This window comes from Vespa crabro, chromosome 14 (assembly GCF_910589235.1).
Source record: "Vespa crabro chromosome 14, iyVesCrab1.2, whole genome shotgun sequence".
Taxonomy (NCBI): Eukaryota; Metazoa; Arthropoda; class Insecta; order Hymenoptera; family Vespidae; genus Vespa; species Vespa crabro.
The window spans coordinates 2,738,565-2,753,987 of NC_060968.1; the positions used below are offsets into that span (position 1 = coordinate 2,738,565).

A 15,423-nucleotide genomic window follows, 5' to 3' on the forward strand; every position below is an offset into this window, starting at 1 on the left:
TAATATACTTAATCCATTTAATGATATAAATAATAATAATAATGTACATATGATTAATATTAATTATATTTAATTTGTTCAAGAGAAAGTTTATTTATTTTCTTTTTCTTTCTTTTTCTTCTTCTTTTTTAACTATAAACAAAAATCTCTTTAAAAGAGATCACTGTGTCAATGGGAAAAGTAGGAAGTATAATGAATTTGAATGAATTTGTATATAGTCGCTATTGGAAAAATTCGAAGCGTAGAGAAAATAAGATATAATAAGATTGATAATTGGTGGCAATTGGGCAATTGGAGCGATTCAATTACAAAGATATCGCTTATAAAGAAAGATAGCATTTACGATGCCATTTGAAATGATTACAGGAGGGCGTTATAAAGGCGGAAGCTATAAATCAAAATAAATCATAATTACCAAGAACGGCCGCGAAAGATCGTCCGGATGTACGTCGTCCTCGTTTTGCGTCTCTATCACGGGAGCTGCAAGTCGATTGCTAGTTTGTGGCTGAGCCTTTACAACTGACTTCTCGACACCAAGAAATTGTCCGCCTATCGAAGTCATCTCGTCACCGTTTTGAATGATGTCATCATAAAGAGAACCGTCGTTTTGTTCGTCGTTTACGCCCCCTTCGTTTTTCTCCGCACTGTTATTATCGTCGTTGTGAATGATGGGCGTTCCTGTGGTCTGGTGATATTGCTGAAGGATCTGATCCTTACGTTCTTGAATGTAATGTCCTACCGAGCCGCTAAGTTGACAGTGATCGAGACAACCGTGCCGACAGATCTCCACCTTAACGTAGAAATTAAAAATCTTTGGTAAGGATATATGTATAAAAAAAAAAAAAAAAAAAAAAAAAAAAAAAAAAAAGAAAAAAAAATACGATAATAAATAAATAAAAGGAAAAAAAAAAGAAAGAAGTAAAAAGTAAAAAAGAAAGAAAAGAAAAATGAAAAACGCATATTCTTATTTCTAATGACGTTTCACCTTGCACTTGATATGGACGCTAAGAGCATCAGGAAACTTGAATGCATGGAAGAAAGCATATGTTATAACAGTAGCGCGATCGTCCGATCCTCTGGCCTTGAGAAAACGGCTGATCATCTTAGGCCTTAGAACGCATCCGAACTCATCGCTGAGCTGTATCGTGTGTCCACCGCCGTCCGAAGCAACGCATGATTTGACTCGCATGTCGAACTCACCTGCGCCCAGTTTAATAACGAGAGTTATGTTAGAGCAGGTTCGTCTGTAAGGTATGCAAGGAGTCTCGTGTACCTTGGGAGTTCTGTCGCTCGTTACCTCGGTAATCGTTTATCGCGACGACCAGCGTTAGAGTCGAGCCAAGAGGAACGATGCCAGACACTGGCGGAGCCCATGGTCCTTTCCCATGTTGTATTTCCATCCAACAGTCCACATTGTCCCCTTTCGAATATAAAATCTTCGATTCTTATCCCTTTTACGAATATTCAATATCCAATATTTCTTATGACTTGGATTTTTTTTTCTCCTTTCTTCTTCTTCTTTTTTTCTTTTTTTTTTTTTTTCTTTTTTTCCTTTTAAATCGATTTCGACGATATTAATTTTTTTTTCTTTTATCTTAATGACGACGACCGTTAACACGATCGAGACTTTATCGAAATTTTTCTAATACGTGAGAATCTCAATGATTTGCGTTATTTTTATTTTCTCTTTCGAGTACAAAAGGAAGAAAAAAAAAAAAACAAAAAAAGAACAAAAAAGGAAAACAAAACGAAAAAATAAAAAAAGAAAAAAAAGAAGGAAAGAAATCTTCTAACAAACAAAATATCGATTCGCATCGAAACCCTACTTTTATTGTTGCTTTTACTGTTGCTGTTGTTTCTGTTGCTGCGGCTCCCTAAGCGTGATGTATCCACGTTACGAAAGCTGAAATTAAGTAGCGATCCTGCGGTTCCACACCTGTGGTCAACCGCGGATACACGAGTCCTCGTGTATACGAGTACAGTGCGATCCCGCGCATTAAACTCTTTCTACCACGAAGATGATCACAGTATCCTTGTTGTATCTGCCCACTGCATTTAGCTACGTGATATCATTATCAAAATTTCTTTCTCTCTCTCTCTCTCTCTCTCTCTCTCTCTCTCTCTCTCTCTCTCTATCTATCTATCTATCTATCTATAATCTTTCCGACAGATATGACGTAAATTTTGATGATCGGTAAACTGTGTAAAAAAAATTTACCTCGAAAATCTAATTGTATAACATCGAGATCGGCTATCACCATCGGCGGTTTCGATGCAGTTTTCTCATAATCGTTAAACCACTCGCATCGCAATCGTTTAGCTTCGTCCCAAACTTCAAGTAGATCCTTATCGTATTGAACGACAACGGTATTCTCGTAAAATTGTCCGTGCATGTCCGGCTTAGTACCGCATCTATAAGATTTATATTAAAATTCGAATGATTCTTGGTCGATTGAATTTTTTTTCTCCTTTCTTCTTATTCTCTCTCTCTTTTTTTTTTTTTTTTTTTTTTTTTTTTTTTTTCTTTAAATCGATTTCGACGATATTAATTTTTTTTCTATCTTTTTTTTTTTTTTTTTTTTTCTTTTTATCTTAATCTCACCTGGCATATGCTATACGAAATGAGAAGAACGTTTGTCCTGTTGACGGTGGAACGTAAACGCATCGAGGATCGGCATGTTGGCCCTTGGACGAAACGATTCCCTCGAATGGTTGCGAAAACGAGAGATGAACGTCCATGTGATCCTTTCCGCACATCACTTCGAGGGATTGGATGGCCGGCATGCCCTCTGGCCTTTCAAGCGGCCAGATGTCGCCGTTGCTACCAACGTTCTTCAAGCCAACCACCTGAGAATTCAACGATTAAATCAAGTTTATTTTTGTCTTTTTCCTTTTTTTTTCTTTTCTCTCTCTCTCTCTCTCTCTCTCTCTCTCTCTTCCCCCCTCTCCCCTCTCTCTTTCTCTTTTTTCTTTCTTGTGGTTTTTTTTGCTTTATTATATATATATATATATATATATATATATATAAATCTTTAATTTACCTTTTCAATTATTATTATTATTATTAGTCGTCACGAATGGAAATGTAAAAATGAATTTTCTTGGAACTCTTGAATAAATTAACCAATTGAGTTACGAATCTGTTGATTCATGTATTTAACATTGTAATATAAAATGTAGATAATTCCATGGTGAGATATGTATATATATATATATATATATATATATATATATAAATTTTTTCTTATTCACTTTTTTGGTTAAAAAGGATTTTTCGAGTTTACGATTATCGAGGATATTACGAACGTGGCTAAAATTTTAACGTCCTTAGAAATCGCCCTTTCTATTTCCTAAATACAAAATCTTTTGTTTTCAAATATTTATGATATAATCGTTTATTGGGATAAAAAGTGGAGGATAAAGAAAATTCTATTATTTCTATGCGAACGTGATTCAATCGACGTTTTATTTTCAAACGAAAAAATTTCTTTCGCGAGTTTCAAAACGACTACGACCTCCCTCGATCGAGGTTAGAGAAAATTATGGTTCTTCTTAGAAACCCTTTGAAATCTCACAGTGAATGTTATCACAATGACTATGTACGATGGTCTTTATGGTGTATGGTTGTTTCTGATCTTTGGGTCAAAGGGTAACATAATTTTCTTCTTTCTTCCTGAATCATAATTCTCTTCTACATTGTTAAAATACCGTTGTTGTTATTTTGGTGAAACGAACGAACGAACAAACAAACAAACAAACAAACAAACAAACAAAAAATACGAAAGGAAAACCCAAACAAAAAAAATTTCCAAACAACAATTCTCTCACGTCATTTCTCGATGACTCGACACTGCATAAGACTCGTCTTACTACTAAATTAAGAAATTAAACGATGGCAAACAAAAAAAAAAAAAAAGAGAGTTCGAGCAACGTATAATTATGTTTTCATCTCGATGTAGCCAATGTATATTAGCAAATATTTGTAATCCAACGAGATACGCTTGAACACGCCCGAGGAGATAACAGTTCTTTACAAAAAAAACAAACAAAAAAAAAAAAAAAAAAAAAAAGAAAGAAAAAAAGAAGAAAAGAAAAAAAAAAAGAAAAAAAAATTGTCGAGACATATGTTTGGTCATCATTTGAATGATCCTTTCGCAGTGTACAAAGATGACGAAGTATTACAGATAAAGTAAAGATATTCTTCGTTTTAATTGATCATTAGAAAATCTCTTTGGTATCCATTATGCGTAAGTGGATGCATTACAGATGAGAGACACGTTTGCCGTAAGTCGCTAGTAGTAAAATAATTACAGGACTTTTACTGCTATTATCGATAATGAAATGCTACATACAACGAGTGATCGTATAATTACAGATAATTCACTGTTCTTTCGTGTTCATTTTAACTCCAATGAAATAGGATCTAGTCGTTGTATCTTCAAAGAGCCTTTAAATGTTACTTCCTGTCTGGTATCAGAAAAAAAGATGTGAGAGAGAAAGAGAGAGGTATAAGAGGTGGGGGGGAGGGAGGAGAAGGAGGAGATGGGTGGAGAGCAGGGAGCAAGACATAGAGAAAGAAAGAGAGAGAGAGAGAGAGAGAGAGAGAGAGAGAGAGAGAGAGAGAGAGAGAGAGAGAGAGAGAGAGCAAGCTGGAATCTGTGATTTACGTGATAACGCTCTCCATGCTCGATCAAGAAACTTATGATCATACGTAGCATCCAATAGATTTTGCTACCAAGCGAGGATAATGATCGTGTAGAGCGTAATAATCATTACGATCGATGGATGGATCACGACGAGCGAATGGAACGTTTGCATCATATAATATCTCATACATCTATCTAATTTTTTTTTTTTTTTCCCCCGATTTCCTTACGACAACGAGGAGTCGTCGATAATTTGCGAAAATAAATTATACGAAATAATTAATATTCATGATCGTTAAATTCGAAACTACGAAAGAGAAAAATTTTCATGGGGTCACGATAAATTATCGATTATGAAAGAAAATCTTACACGGTCTTGTAATAAGAAATTAATTAACATTCTTTCCTCTGAATTAATTAATTGATCGATCAATTAAATAATTAATTAATCAATCTTTTATGATTTTGTAATAGCGTTAGGAAGCTTATTTCCACAATTTTTTTCGTTTTCTTCTTCTTCTTCCCTTTTTTCATTTTTTTTTTTTTTTTTCTTTTTTTTTTGATAGTCTCATTTGTCTAATAGACATAAAACGGTGAAGTTGAAGAGAGGAAGACGCTCGTCCCGTCCCATCCCGTCCCGTCACGTCTCGTCCGGTCTGGTCCGGTCTGGTCCCGGTCCCGGTCGTGTCGAAGGCCAACGTGACTCGAAGCGCGCGCGCGCGCGCGCGAGAGAGAGAGAGAGAGAGAGAGAGATCATGAGACTAGTCGACGACGAGGACGAGGTAGGTCACGGAGAGATTAGGCGTGTCCGTCTATCTTCTGAACGTTTCTAGAAATGACGTTCCGTTCTCTATATGTGTGTTGTATGTCCATCCTGTCGTATTACCACGAACGTGGTAAACTCAGGAAAGAGAGAGATAGAAAGAGAAAGAGAGAGAGAGAGAGAGAGAGAGAGAGATAAAGAAAGAGAAAGAGATGGAGAGAGAGAGAAAGAGAGAGAAAATCCGCGACACGTACGTAAACGAGGCTGGAACGATGGAAGGTGTTCCCCGTGTATTCCATGCTCGCGCAATGCTGTAACGGGAGAGGCGTCTTTACCGCTGCATTAACGGTCGCTGTTTTTCGCACAAGTGAAAACAAGTTTCTGAGCTCTTACAATCGCACTGTTAAATGACAACGTTTCATTAGAAATGATTACGCACCTGGCGGAACGTCCACCACGCGTTCGCCATCAGCTCGTGCTCGTCTATATCTCTCTCTCTCTCTCTCTCTCTCTCTCTCTTTCTCTCTGTCTCTGTCTCTGTCTCTCTCACTGTTTCTATCTCACAAGAGGCACCTTTTTGCTAACTCGTCAAGAGAGGATCGATTCAAGATCACGTTAGAGTACTTCTCTTCGTAGATCGGATTAACGATCGATCGTCATCTGAGCTTCGATAAATGTGTCCATTGGATTTGTTGATTTCGTTCATTTAAACGTATCGATCAATGATATTTTATTTATCGATAATAACGAAGAATGAATATATTATCGTTGGATCGTACGTCGTTCCATTTCATTTCGTTTCGTTTCGTTTCATTTCATTTAAAAATTTCCAAGACGATAATATAAAGGAACGGGTAAACTATAATAAATTTATAATAAATTTTCCCAATGCGGAAGCGTATATTATAGGGGTAGGCTTTACGATTCCTCGGCAGTTCGTTACAAACGCGAATGTATCAGTATTCCGAGTTACTCGTACGAGCCAAGTATGCTGGTAGCTTCCCATACTGTATATATTCATCGGCTTTCGAATACTAATGCCCGTTACTGCCCATTCGATTGTGTTCCCTCCGACACGCGGAAATAGTTTCTCTTTACGCGTGTCTGCCAAACTCGATCAGCCCTTTCATTCTCTCTCTCTCTCTCTCTCTCTCTCTCTCTCTCTCTTTCTCTTTCTCTTTCTTTATATGTTCTAACGTATAATATCAGAACGAGTCAAAAGGAACGTTAGAGCATATCCGACTTATTCACGATTCGACGATTCTTCATGTCCGATGGTTTCCTTTTCAAAAAAGTATTACAAAACTAAATGATTAATTGTCAAATCGATATTCGATATCATCTTGAAATAATCGAATAGATATTATCAATGATAACGGCTTTGGATACAGTCTGGCGAAGATACACACAGCTACATGTACACATATACATACATACATACATACATACATACATACATATATACAAACATACATACATATATACATACATACATAAATACATACATACATATATATATATATATATATATATATATATATATATATAAAGTAGATACAGTCCAGTCTATCGTTTTTATCGAGTTCACTCGGCATCGAGATTCCCCGTTCTAAGTTGAGATCTATTCGAAGAGATATCCGAAGTCGAGTTAAGGCGATAGACAAGAGAGAAAGATGAGGAGGTGGAGGAATCAAGAGGAATAGGAGGAATAGGAGGAATAAGAGGAGAAAGAGGAGGAGGAGGAGGAGGAGGAGGAGAAGGAGAAGAAGAAGGAAACGTAAAATCCATGACGTGGAGCCGCGTTTTCCAAGGCGAAAGCGCAATAAGAGATCTCACTGTCCAGACACCGTCGTCGATAGCAGCTCGCAGTGCAGAGCTCTTGAATAATGTAAATGGATGGACATGGACGATCTTAGGGTGACGATGCCGATGTCGTTCTTGGTGGGGGTCTTTTGATGTTCACCTAACGGTACCTAGAGTAGGCACCAATATCCGCTTGCAAGCTGTTGCGATTCCTGCGGCGTCATCGTATTGTCATCGAGTTATCACCACGAGTTTCTCCTTGATCGCCTTTTCGACTAGTTCTTTCTTTCTTTCTTTCCATCTATCTTGTCTCTCTCTCTCTCTCTCTCTCTCTCTCTCTCTCTCTCTCTCTCCCCCTTACTCTCTCTCTCTCTCTCTCTGTCTGTCTTTCTCTCTCTCTCTTTCTTTTTCTCTTTCTCTTTCTTTCCTTCCTTCTTTCTCATCATCTCCAAAACACATTTCTTTTTTACACTTCTCCTCAACCGGTACCAATACCATGATCATTAGATTCGACAAATACTCGGACCCTATTCACCGTTATTCTTTAATTAAAGGATCGCTAGACTTACAGTCCATTATCGGAATTGCTAGTTTTTAATGCTGCTTCCATCATCAGCGTCTAATTGATGGACAAAAGAAACCCGCTAGAAGGGATAGATCAAGAATAAAGATTACCATAGAGGTTCCCACGTATAAATCGATCCTAGTATAGTTCAAAGAGAGAGAGAGAGAGGGAGAGGGAGAGGGAGAGAGAGGTAGAGAGAGGTAGAGAGAAGTTTAGATAAGTTCGGTGATGATCAAAGTTTGAACAAACCACGAGCTCCTCTTCCGTGTTATCGGACGATGTATCGTATATTAAGAATCGATACTTAATAGCCAATCAACGTTCTTTACTTTTCCCATAAGATAAGATAATTTTAAATAAGTTGATAAAGTAAAAGTGATGATCCATAATAATCTCTTTTTCTATTCCTAGATATCTGATCTAATGGAAATAATTAGAAATATTTTATGATATTGTTACGATTATAATGATGATAATGATAATGATGATGATGATGATGATGATGATAATAGTTATAATAATAATATTAATAATAATAATAATAATAATAATAATAATAATAATAATAATAATAATAATAATAATAATAATAATAATAATAATAGTAATAATAATACCGAAAAAAAATTGATGACGTTAAATGTAATTGTAACACGAGCGGTGAATCATCATCGTTGTTGTCGTTGAGAGAACCAAAAGACCGTTAGATCCGAGACACACTATATACATATATATATATATATGTGTGTGTGTGTGTGTGTGTGTGTGTGTGTGTGTGTGTGTGTGTGTGTATCTATGTGTATATCTATGATCGTGCAAATTCATGATCTTCGTAGAAGGATCTAAGGAACGATTTCACTCACCATATAGATCAGCATGCGTAGCAACTTCCACACCCCTGGCATCCTGGAGGTCCCAGCCTCTCACGATGAAACACGCTTCCCTGAAAGAAATAAAGAAACAGATTGACGTCATTTTAATACCGTTTCGATTCATTTTTATTATTATTATTATTATTATTATTTCTTTTTTTTTTCTTTTTTTAATCTCCTCGTTCTTTCTTTTTCTTTTTGTTGTTTTTCTCTTTTTTTCTTTTTTCTCTCCTTTTTTTTTTTTTTTTTTTTTTTTTTTTTCTTTGATCGAGATACCCAGCGGGACAACGTATCGTATAGGGGCACTCTACTCTAGCCGGATCTATTTTAATTTATCCAAGAGCAGCATGGTCTAGCGAGCAAATTAACTGAACACCGTCCGGCAGGTCGCGGTTCGAATCCCAACGAGGTTTGGAGAACAAAATTGACTTGAGCCGAGAGAAATCATGCTTATGTTGTGTGTGAGATAAGAATGCTCAGGCGCGCGCGCACGCACGCATATGTTGCGTTTAAGATCGAGATAAATCTGACGTTTACATGGAGATAAAAGATACTTTTATAATCGTAAATTTATGAGAACGAACGCGAATCGTTAGAGTTTAATATATGGGAAAATTCATATAACCACTCTGATCTTTTTTTAAGGAGATTATTTTTCTTTTCTTCTTTCATTTCTTTTCTCTCTCTCTCTCTCTCTCTCTCTCTATCTATCTATCTACCTATCTATCTATCTATCTATCTATCTCTCTCTTTCTTTGTCTCTTTTTATTTATTCTGTTTTGTTTTATTTTGTTTTCCTTAACGAAGTACAATCCATTGTTCAAAAGCAAAATTTCACAATTGAATAATAAATTACTGAAAGTTATGACGTATATAAGAGTCTCTTTAATATTCATTTCAACTATCATAATTATAGTCTCGTAAAGTTATTTAATTAGGACACGTATAGTTATACGATAATTATGTCCAAACGGAAGAGGAAAAGTGCCTGGAATTGTCTATTTACAAAGAATGTAATCATAAAACTAGAATGGGTAGGTGGTAGGGTGGGAGGGAGGGAGGGAGGGAGGGAGGATGAATGAATTACTTATGAAAATGAAAATACACGAAACAATTTGCTTTACCATTCCCAAGCATCAGACGGGTATATATATATATATATATATATATATATATATATATATATATATATATATATATATATATATATATATATAGCTCGATTACAAATTGACGAAGCGTGTCTTGCATTTATGCGTTTATTGATATTATCACCTTTCCATTTCAGTTTGAAGAAATTACCATACAATATATATGTATATATATACAGATATATATATATATATATATACCTACATCCGGAAATACAAGTCTCTTATTTTAAAGACAATGGAATTACGAATGTCGCGAGCCAAGAACGTTTCCTTGCTTTCTTCGTAGGAATTAGCTTCGATCGTTCTAACGGTACATATATATGTATATATATGTATGTGTACGTATATATATAGTTGCTGGTAAAAGATCGTAGCTAATTTTTATCGTGCATTTTCTCTAACGTGTGATTGCGTCAAATAAATATCAAACGTACTACGAGTTATATCAAGGTAGATATCAAGAGAAGAGTTAAGATGAATACGAATCCATACGTTCGTTTCCGGTGCTATCATTCTGCCTGCAACAACTCATTACCAATGATTATCGTCCTAGGATAGAAAAACATCCCAAAGAAAAAGAGATAAGAATACCATGGGTGATGATGATGGGTGATGATAGTGTATAGTACCATGGAAAGACGATACTTTATTATTGCCGAGAATAGTTTTCTAAAGCCATTGGTTTCTCTTAACATTGCCGTAGAAATATCAAAAGGATTAACTGAGAAATTTATATAGCCTTTTAATTTTTCGTTTGGATTTTTTTTCTTTTTTCTTTCTTTTTTTTTTTTTCTTTAAATATAACTCGACAATCGAAATTAAATTTTTGTTATTAGATAATACAAAGGTGTTTCGATAAGCGGATAAATGATATGACATTGAACGAATGAGTAAATAAAAATTAATCTTTTTAGAGATTAGAAGATAATCGTATCAAAGGGATTGCATTGATAGCGAGGAATCAATGCAATTTCAAGCCTCGTTCCAAGGCTCGTTAGGTCCGCTAGCTTTTTGTCAGATTAAACGCATCGTTGCTTCACCGATCTCCTCTACCCCCTTCTCGCACCCCATTCCCCCCCCCCTCTCTCTCTCTCTAATCATTGACAGAATTAGAAATTGACTTTCCATGGACGATCATCGTATAAGAGAATATCAATCAATTTGTTGATTAACTCTTTCAATAACATTTCAACTTCAGTATCGTACTTTAAATGTAATTAATATTTTGAAAATTGAATTATCTTTCGATTATGATAGATCGAAAGGGATGATCTATCAATCAATAGACGTTTATTGTCAAATGTATCCTATTTAAATGTTGATTGAAAATTTCAAGTAGATCAAAGTTCCATCGATAGAATATCGATATATTCGATAAAGAAACGTTAGTGAACAAACAAACGAATATGTATCATGTTGTAGAGTAAAGTGTATGCGTGGTACTTTGTTTACTCGAGCGAAGTAGCAAGTAGCACGGACTAAACACTCCGTAAGTCTCTCCTGTCGTGGGAGATGAAGCAGAAAACTTAACGGAGTAGTGGTAGGATGTTGTTAACTCTCGAACGACTACGTGAAGTCATCGTTGAGAAAGAAAGAGAAAGAGATAAGGGGGAAAAAGGAATAGGGTACTGGGTTTGAACGGTAACAAACGTTTCGCCGACATTACGACAGCCTTCAACAGACCGTAAACGAAATAGAATACGCTTGGTGACGTTAATTATACTTAAACATATTTATATCTTTCTATATCATATTTATATCCACTTGTCTTATAAAGAATTTAAATGGGTTTCGATATAACATTTTGTATTATAATTAATTTAAAATTTATTAGATAGCTTGACGTGTATAACGACAAGGAATAAAAACGATTATTTATTACTTTTAAAATGATTCCTCTTTAAACATTAAACCATTGAGCTTTCATTCCTATCTTCATTCAACCGTAACGATCGTCGTGATTCAGAGTACGAAAAGACTGTTTAAAGTACCGTGAAATCGAACCAAGACATCCGTGTCTAATGTCGATCCTTCCAAAGACAATACCATGGACTTCTTATGGATCTTCTTTTAAGTATTACTTTGTAATCTTAACGTCAATCAAAATTGTCAATGAAGAAATTACCTTTTGATAAAGGTGACGTAACTAATGGAGTTTCTATTTGCTACGAAACAAATCTACTCGGAGTAAGCTGATAAATATGCTGACAAAAGAGACAGAGAGACAGACAATGAGAGAAAGAGACAAAGAGAAAGAGAAAGAGAAAGAGAAAGAGAGAGAAGGAGGGAGCAATGAATTCCAGAACTCATTGGACTCGGCGAAAGCGTGTCGAACTCGAAACGGGTGGTCCCACAAGCGGAAGGATTAATCGTGGGCGACAAGTAGTAGAGTAGACAAACTGCCTCGCGTGTTTTCGATTCACCAGACACACACACACACACACACAGAAAGAGAGAGAGAGAGACAGACAGACACACATATATACACGCACACAAACAAATATTTCTAAACGGTGATTAACCTTAAAGAATTTAAAGACCGTAACATAATAAATAATATGAACGGTGTAATCGACATGTGAGCTTTGAAATTATGTTATATTCTATCCGATCGGATAAAAGGAAGCCGAAGGAAAAGAGATTTCCTGCATTATTTCCTCCTCCTCTTTCACCTTTTTCTTCTTCTTCTTCTTCTTCTTCTCATTCTCCTCCTCTTCCTCATCACACGCGAGTAGAAACGTAGCCGCAGTGGCAGAACGCGCACAATACATTCCAGGAATGTTTCGAGCGAGCCGGTTGGATTGCACGCGTCTTCATAACGGTGGTTCTCGCTCAAGCAAACCGCGCTCAGCCAGATCCTACCATCTCTCTCTCTCTCTCTCTCTCTCTCTCTCTCTTTCTTTGTCTGTCTGTCTTTCTCTCTTTTTCTCTAAATAAATGTGTGCGATAGATCCCACGCTAATAATTCCCCTTCAGCACCGTTCGAAGACGTTTTAATGTGACAACACCGTCTCTCCTCGGCTCCTCTTTTCTCCATCAACCTCAACGTCACTCACCGTCAATCGCACCGAGAGAACACGCAAGCACGGACTTACGGGCCGATTTGTCTCCGTGAGTACGTGAGTCGCAACGTATCAAAGTAGCAACTTCTATTGCTTCTTATTTATATACGAGTATAATAAATTCAATTACGTTCTTACCATAGGACAGAGTATTGATATAGAGCGGGCCGGATAGGGGGAGAGGGGGAGGGTGGGTTGACAGGAGGAGGAGAATGAGTGGGGGATGAAAGAGATCAAGTGAAAATAAAAAGAAGGAAAGAAGGAAAGGAAAGAGGGGGAAAAAAAAGTTGAAAAAGAAGAAAAAAAAAAAAGAAAAAAAAAGAAAAAAGAGAACAATTCTTTTCTTCCCTCCTTCATTTTTCCTTTCTTTTCTTTTTTTCCTTTTTGCCTTTTTCTTTTTTCTTTTTCTTCCTCTTCTTCTTTTTTTTTCTTTTTTTCTTCTTCTTCTTCTTTCGAACGATCGTCGGACGCAAATCCGTTTGCGTATAAATTTGATTTTTTTTTTCGGTTTCTTTTCTTTCTTTCTTTTTTTTTTTTTTTTTCTTTTTTTTTTCTTCTTTCTTTTATCGATTATTCCCGATTAACTTAACGTTATATACTTTAGAAACTCCGTATGAATCATACTTGTTAATGGGTCGATTTATATAACGGTTGATAAAGATGTATCGTCGATTGATCTCTAAGATTCTAGTCGTTCGTACGATGCGAATATGGATTCGGAGATATCAAGAATTATCGGTTATTATACGTATTCGTGATATCGAATGAAAAATAAGAAGAAGAAGAAGAAGATGAAGATGAAGTTGAAGATGAAAATGAAGAAGAAGAAGAAGAAGAAGAAGAAGAAGAAGAAGAAGAAGAACCTGTTTGAAATCTTTTACGATGCTGCACGAGGAAGGATAATATGCGCGAGCGTGTGTCTTTCGAGAAAACAAATTGGGAGGAAAAGGTTATATACGTGTTGCGTGAGAACTTTACTTCCTTAAAGAATAATTTGCCGAACTCAAGATTAAGTCGTCGTACGATGACGTTTACGATGGTGGTCCAGCAAAATTCTTTGCGTGTCCTTTCAACTACCAGAGGATATTGTTACCAGATATAACTGGTAAAGAGAGAGAGAGAGAGAGAGATGAGGAGGGAAATTAACACGAAATGTTGCCGATGACGAGAACCAGGTCAAGATAGCGTTACAGAGTCCAGCTTCTTCCTGCCGTTTAATGCTCAACGACCGGTCAGATAAATTTTATAGATTTCTTGGAACGAACGAACACGAACGAGCGAATAACACTTATCGCCTAAATTAATTATAAATAATAAATGAATGAGTATGACAGAGAAGGTAAAATTCTAATGTATGATCTATGTAAGATCGCATACACTTTGGTTAATTTTACAAATTTATTTACACGATTATATATCGTTTAAAATTAATCGAACTATATATTTTCAATGAAATAAAGATATATCAAATTCTATAGCGTTATTAATTTATCGTAACGACGTTTTAATATTTATAAACGTTATTACGTTTAATCGATGCAATAATAATTATACGTTTGATCATAGAATTCTTTGATATATAACGCTAATTCTATTTTAAATTAGATATCGTTTTGGACGTGACGATGGATGAAGTAATAAATGACGATTTTATCATGTACGTTAGACGAGTACAAGTGTGAGAATTATTCGAATGATATATAATGGCATCAAAGTTATTTGTTTTAGTTTACACGACGTTTATAAATCTTCTCCGTACGATTATTTGAGACACTCGATAATTTGCATCTTCGTGAACGACGATTTAATTAATTATTTTTATACATGAGAGACAAACGCCCACTTTTTATTTATTTCTCGCCCGTGTGAAAGATCAACCTTTTTTTTTTTGTTTTTTTTTTGCTTTTTTTTTTTTTTGGAGATATGAAAAGAGAGGAAAAGAAAAAAAAATAGAGAAAGAAAACTCCCTTCGCACTGATCGATCCTTCGAAATTTCGTTCGTGTTATTGGTAACTGTTAATTAATGTTATATATTTAACGGTAGATTTTTTTTTTTTTTTTTTTTTTTTTTTTTTTTTTTTTTTTTTTTTTTTGCACATTTCTTCCATTTATTATCTCGGTTTCCCTCTCGCTGAGGAATGTATCTACATAACTCATGATTCTTTCGATCCTTCAGAAAACTTTCCGTATGATCGACTTTTATTAAACTTTTCCTCTCGATGGAATTTTTACATCTCTATTTGGATTGGTTACGACGGTATACGATCTGGTTGCAGTTTACACGAGAGAGAGAGATAGAGATAGAGAGAGAGAGAGAGAGAGATAGAGAGAGAGAGAGAGAGAGAGAGAGAGAGAGTTTATCACTCAGTGAATCGTAAAGAATATCGAGAACGATATATACGAAGGATAAGGATGGTTCGAGAGACGAGTCTCGTTCGCACGACCCGTAAGAGTGCACGTAATTGACTTTACGATCCATTCACCGAGCCCGAGATCGCGTATGTTAACGTTAACGGTTAAATGCGATACGGTGGATCGCATTGACTACTATCGGACGA

The 15,423-nt window shown here is 35.8% G+C and overlaps 1 protein-coding gene across 5 annotated transcripts in view; it reads right to left on the bottom strand.

The window, feature by feature from the left end:
• LOC124429090 overlaps window positions 1-15,423 on the bottom strand; it is a 29,165-nt gene that overhangs the window by 1,368 nt on the left and 12,374 nt on the right. For 4 of the 5 annotated variants that reach the window (XM_046973917.1, XM_046973914.1, XM_046973916.1 and 1 more), the window contains 6 exons: window positions 8,641-8,720; window positions 2,603-2,847; window positions 2,219-2,412; window positions 1,274-1,420; window positions 986-1,200; window positions 416-790 (listed from right to left, as the gene is read on the bottom strand). In XM_046973917.1, coding sequence (XP_046829873.1) covers window positions 416-790; window positions 986-1,200; window positions 1,274-1,420; window positions 2,219-2,412; window positions 2,603-2,847; window positions 8,641-8,682 — 1,218 coding nt within the window. In that variant the 5' untranslated portion in view covers window positions 8,683-8,720. The remainder of the gene's footprint in view (window positions 1-415; window positions 791-985; window positions 1,201-1,273; window positions 1,421-2,218; window positions 2,413-2,602; window positions 2,848-8,640; window positions 8,721-15,423) is intronic. The other variant, XM_046973918.1, reaches the window with a different exon arrangement.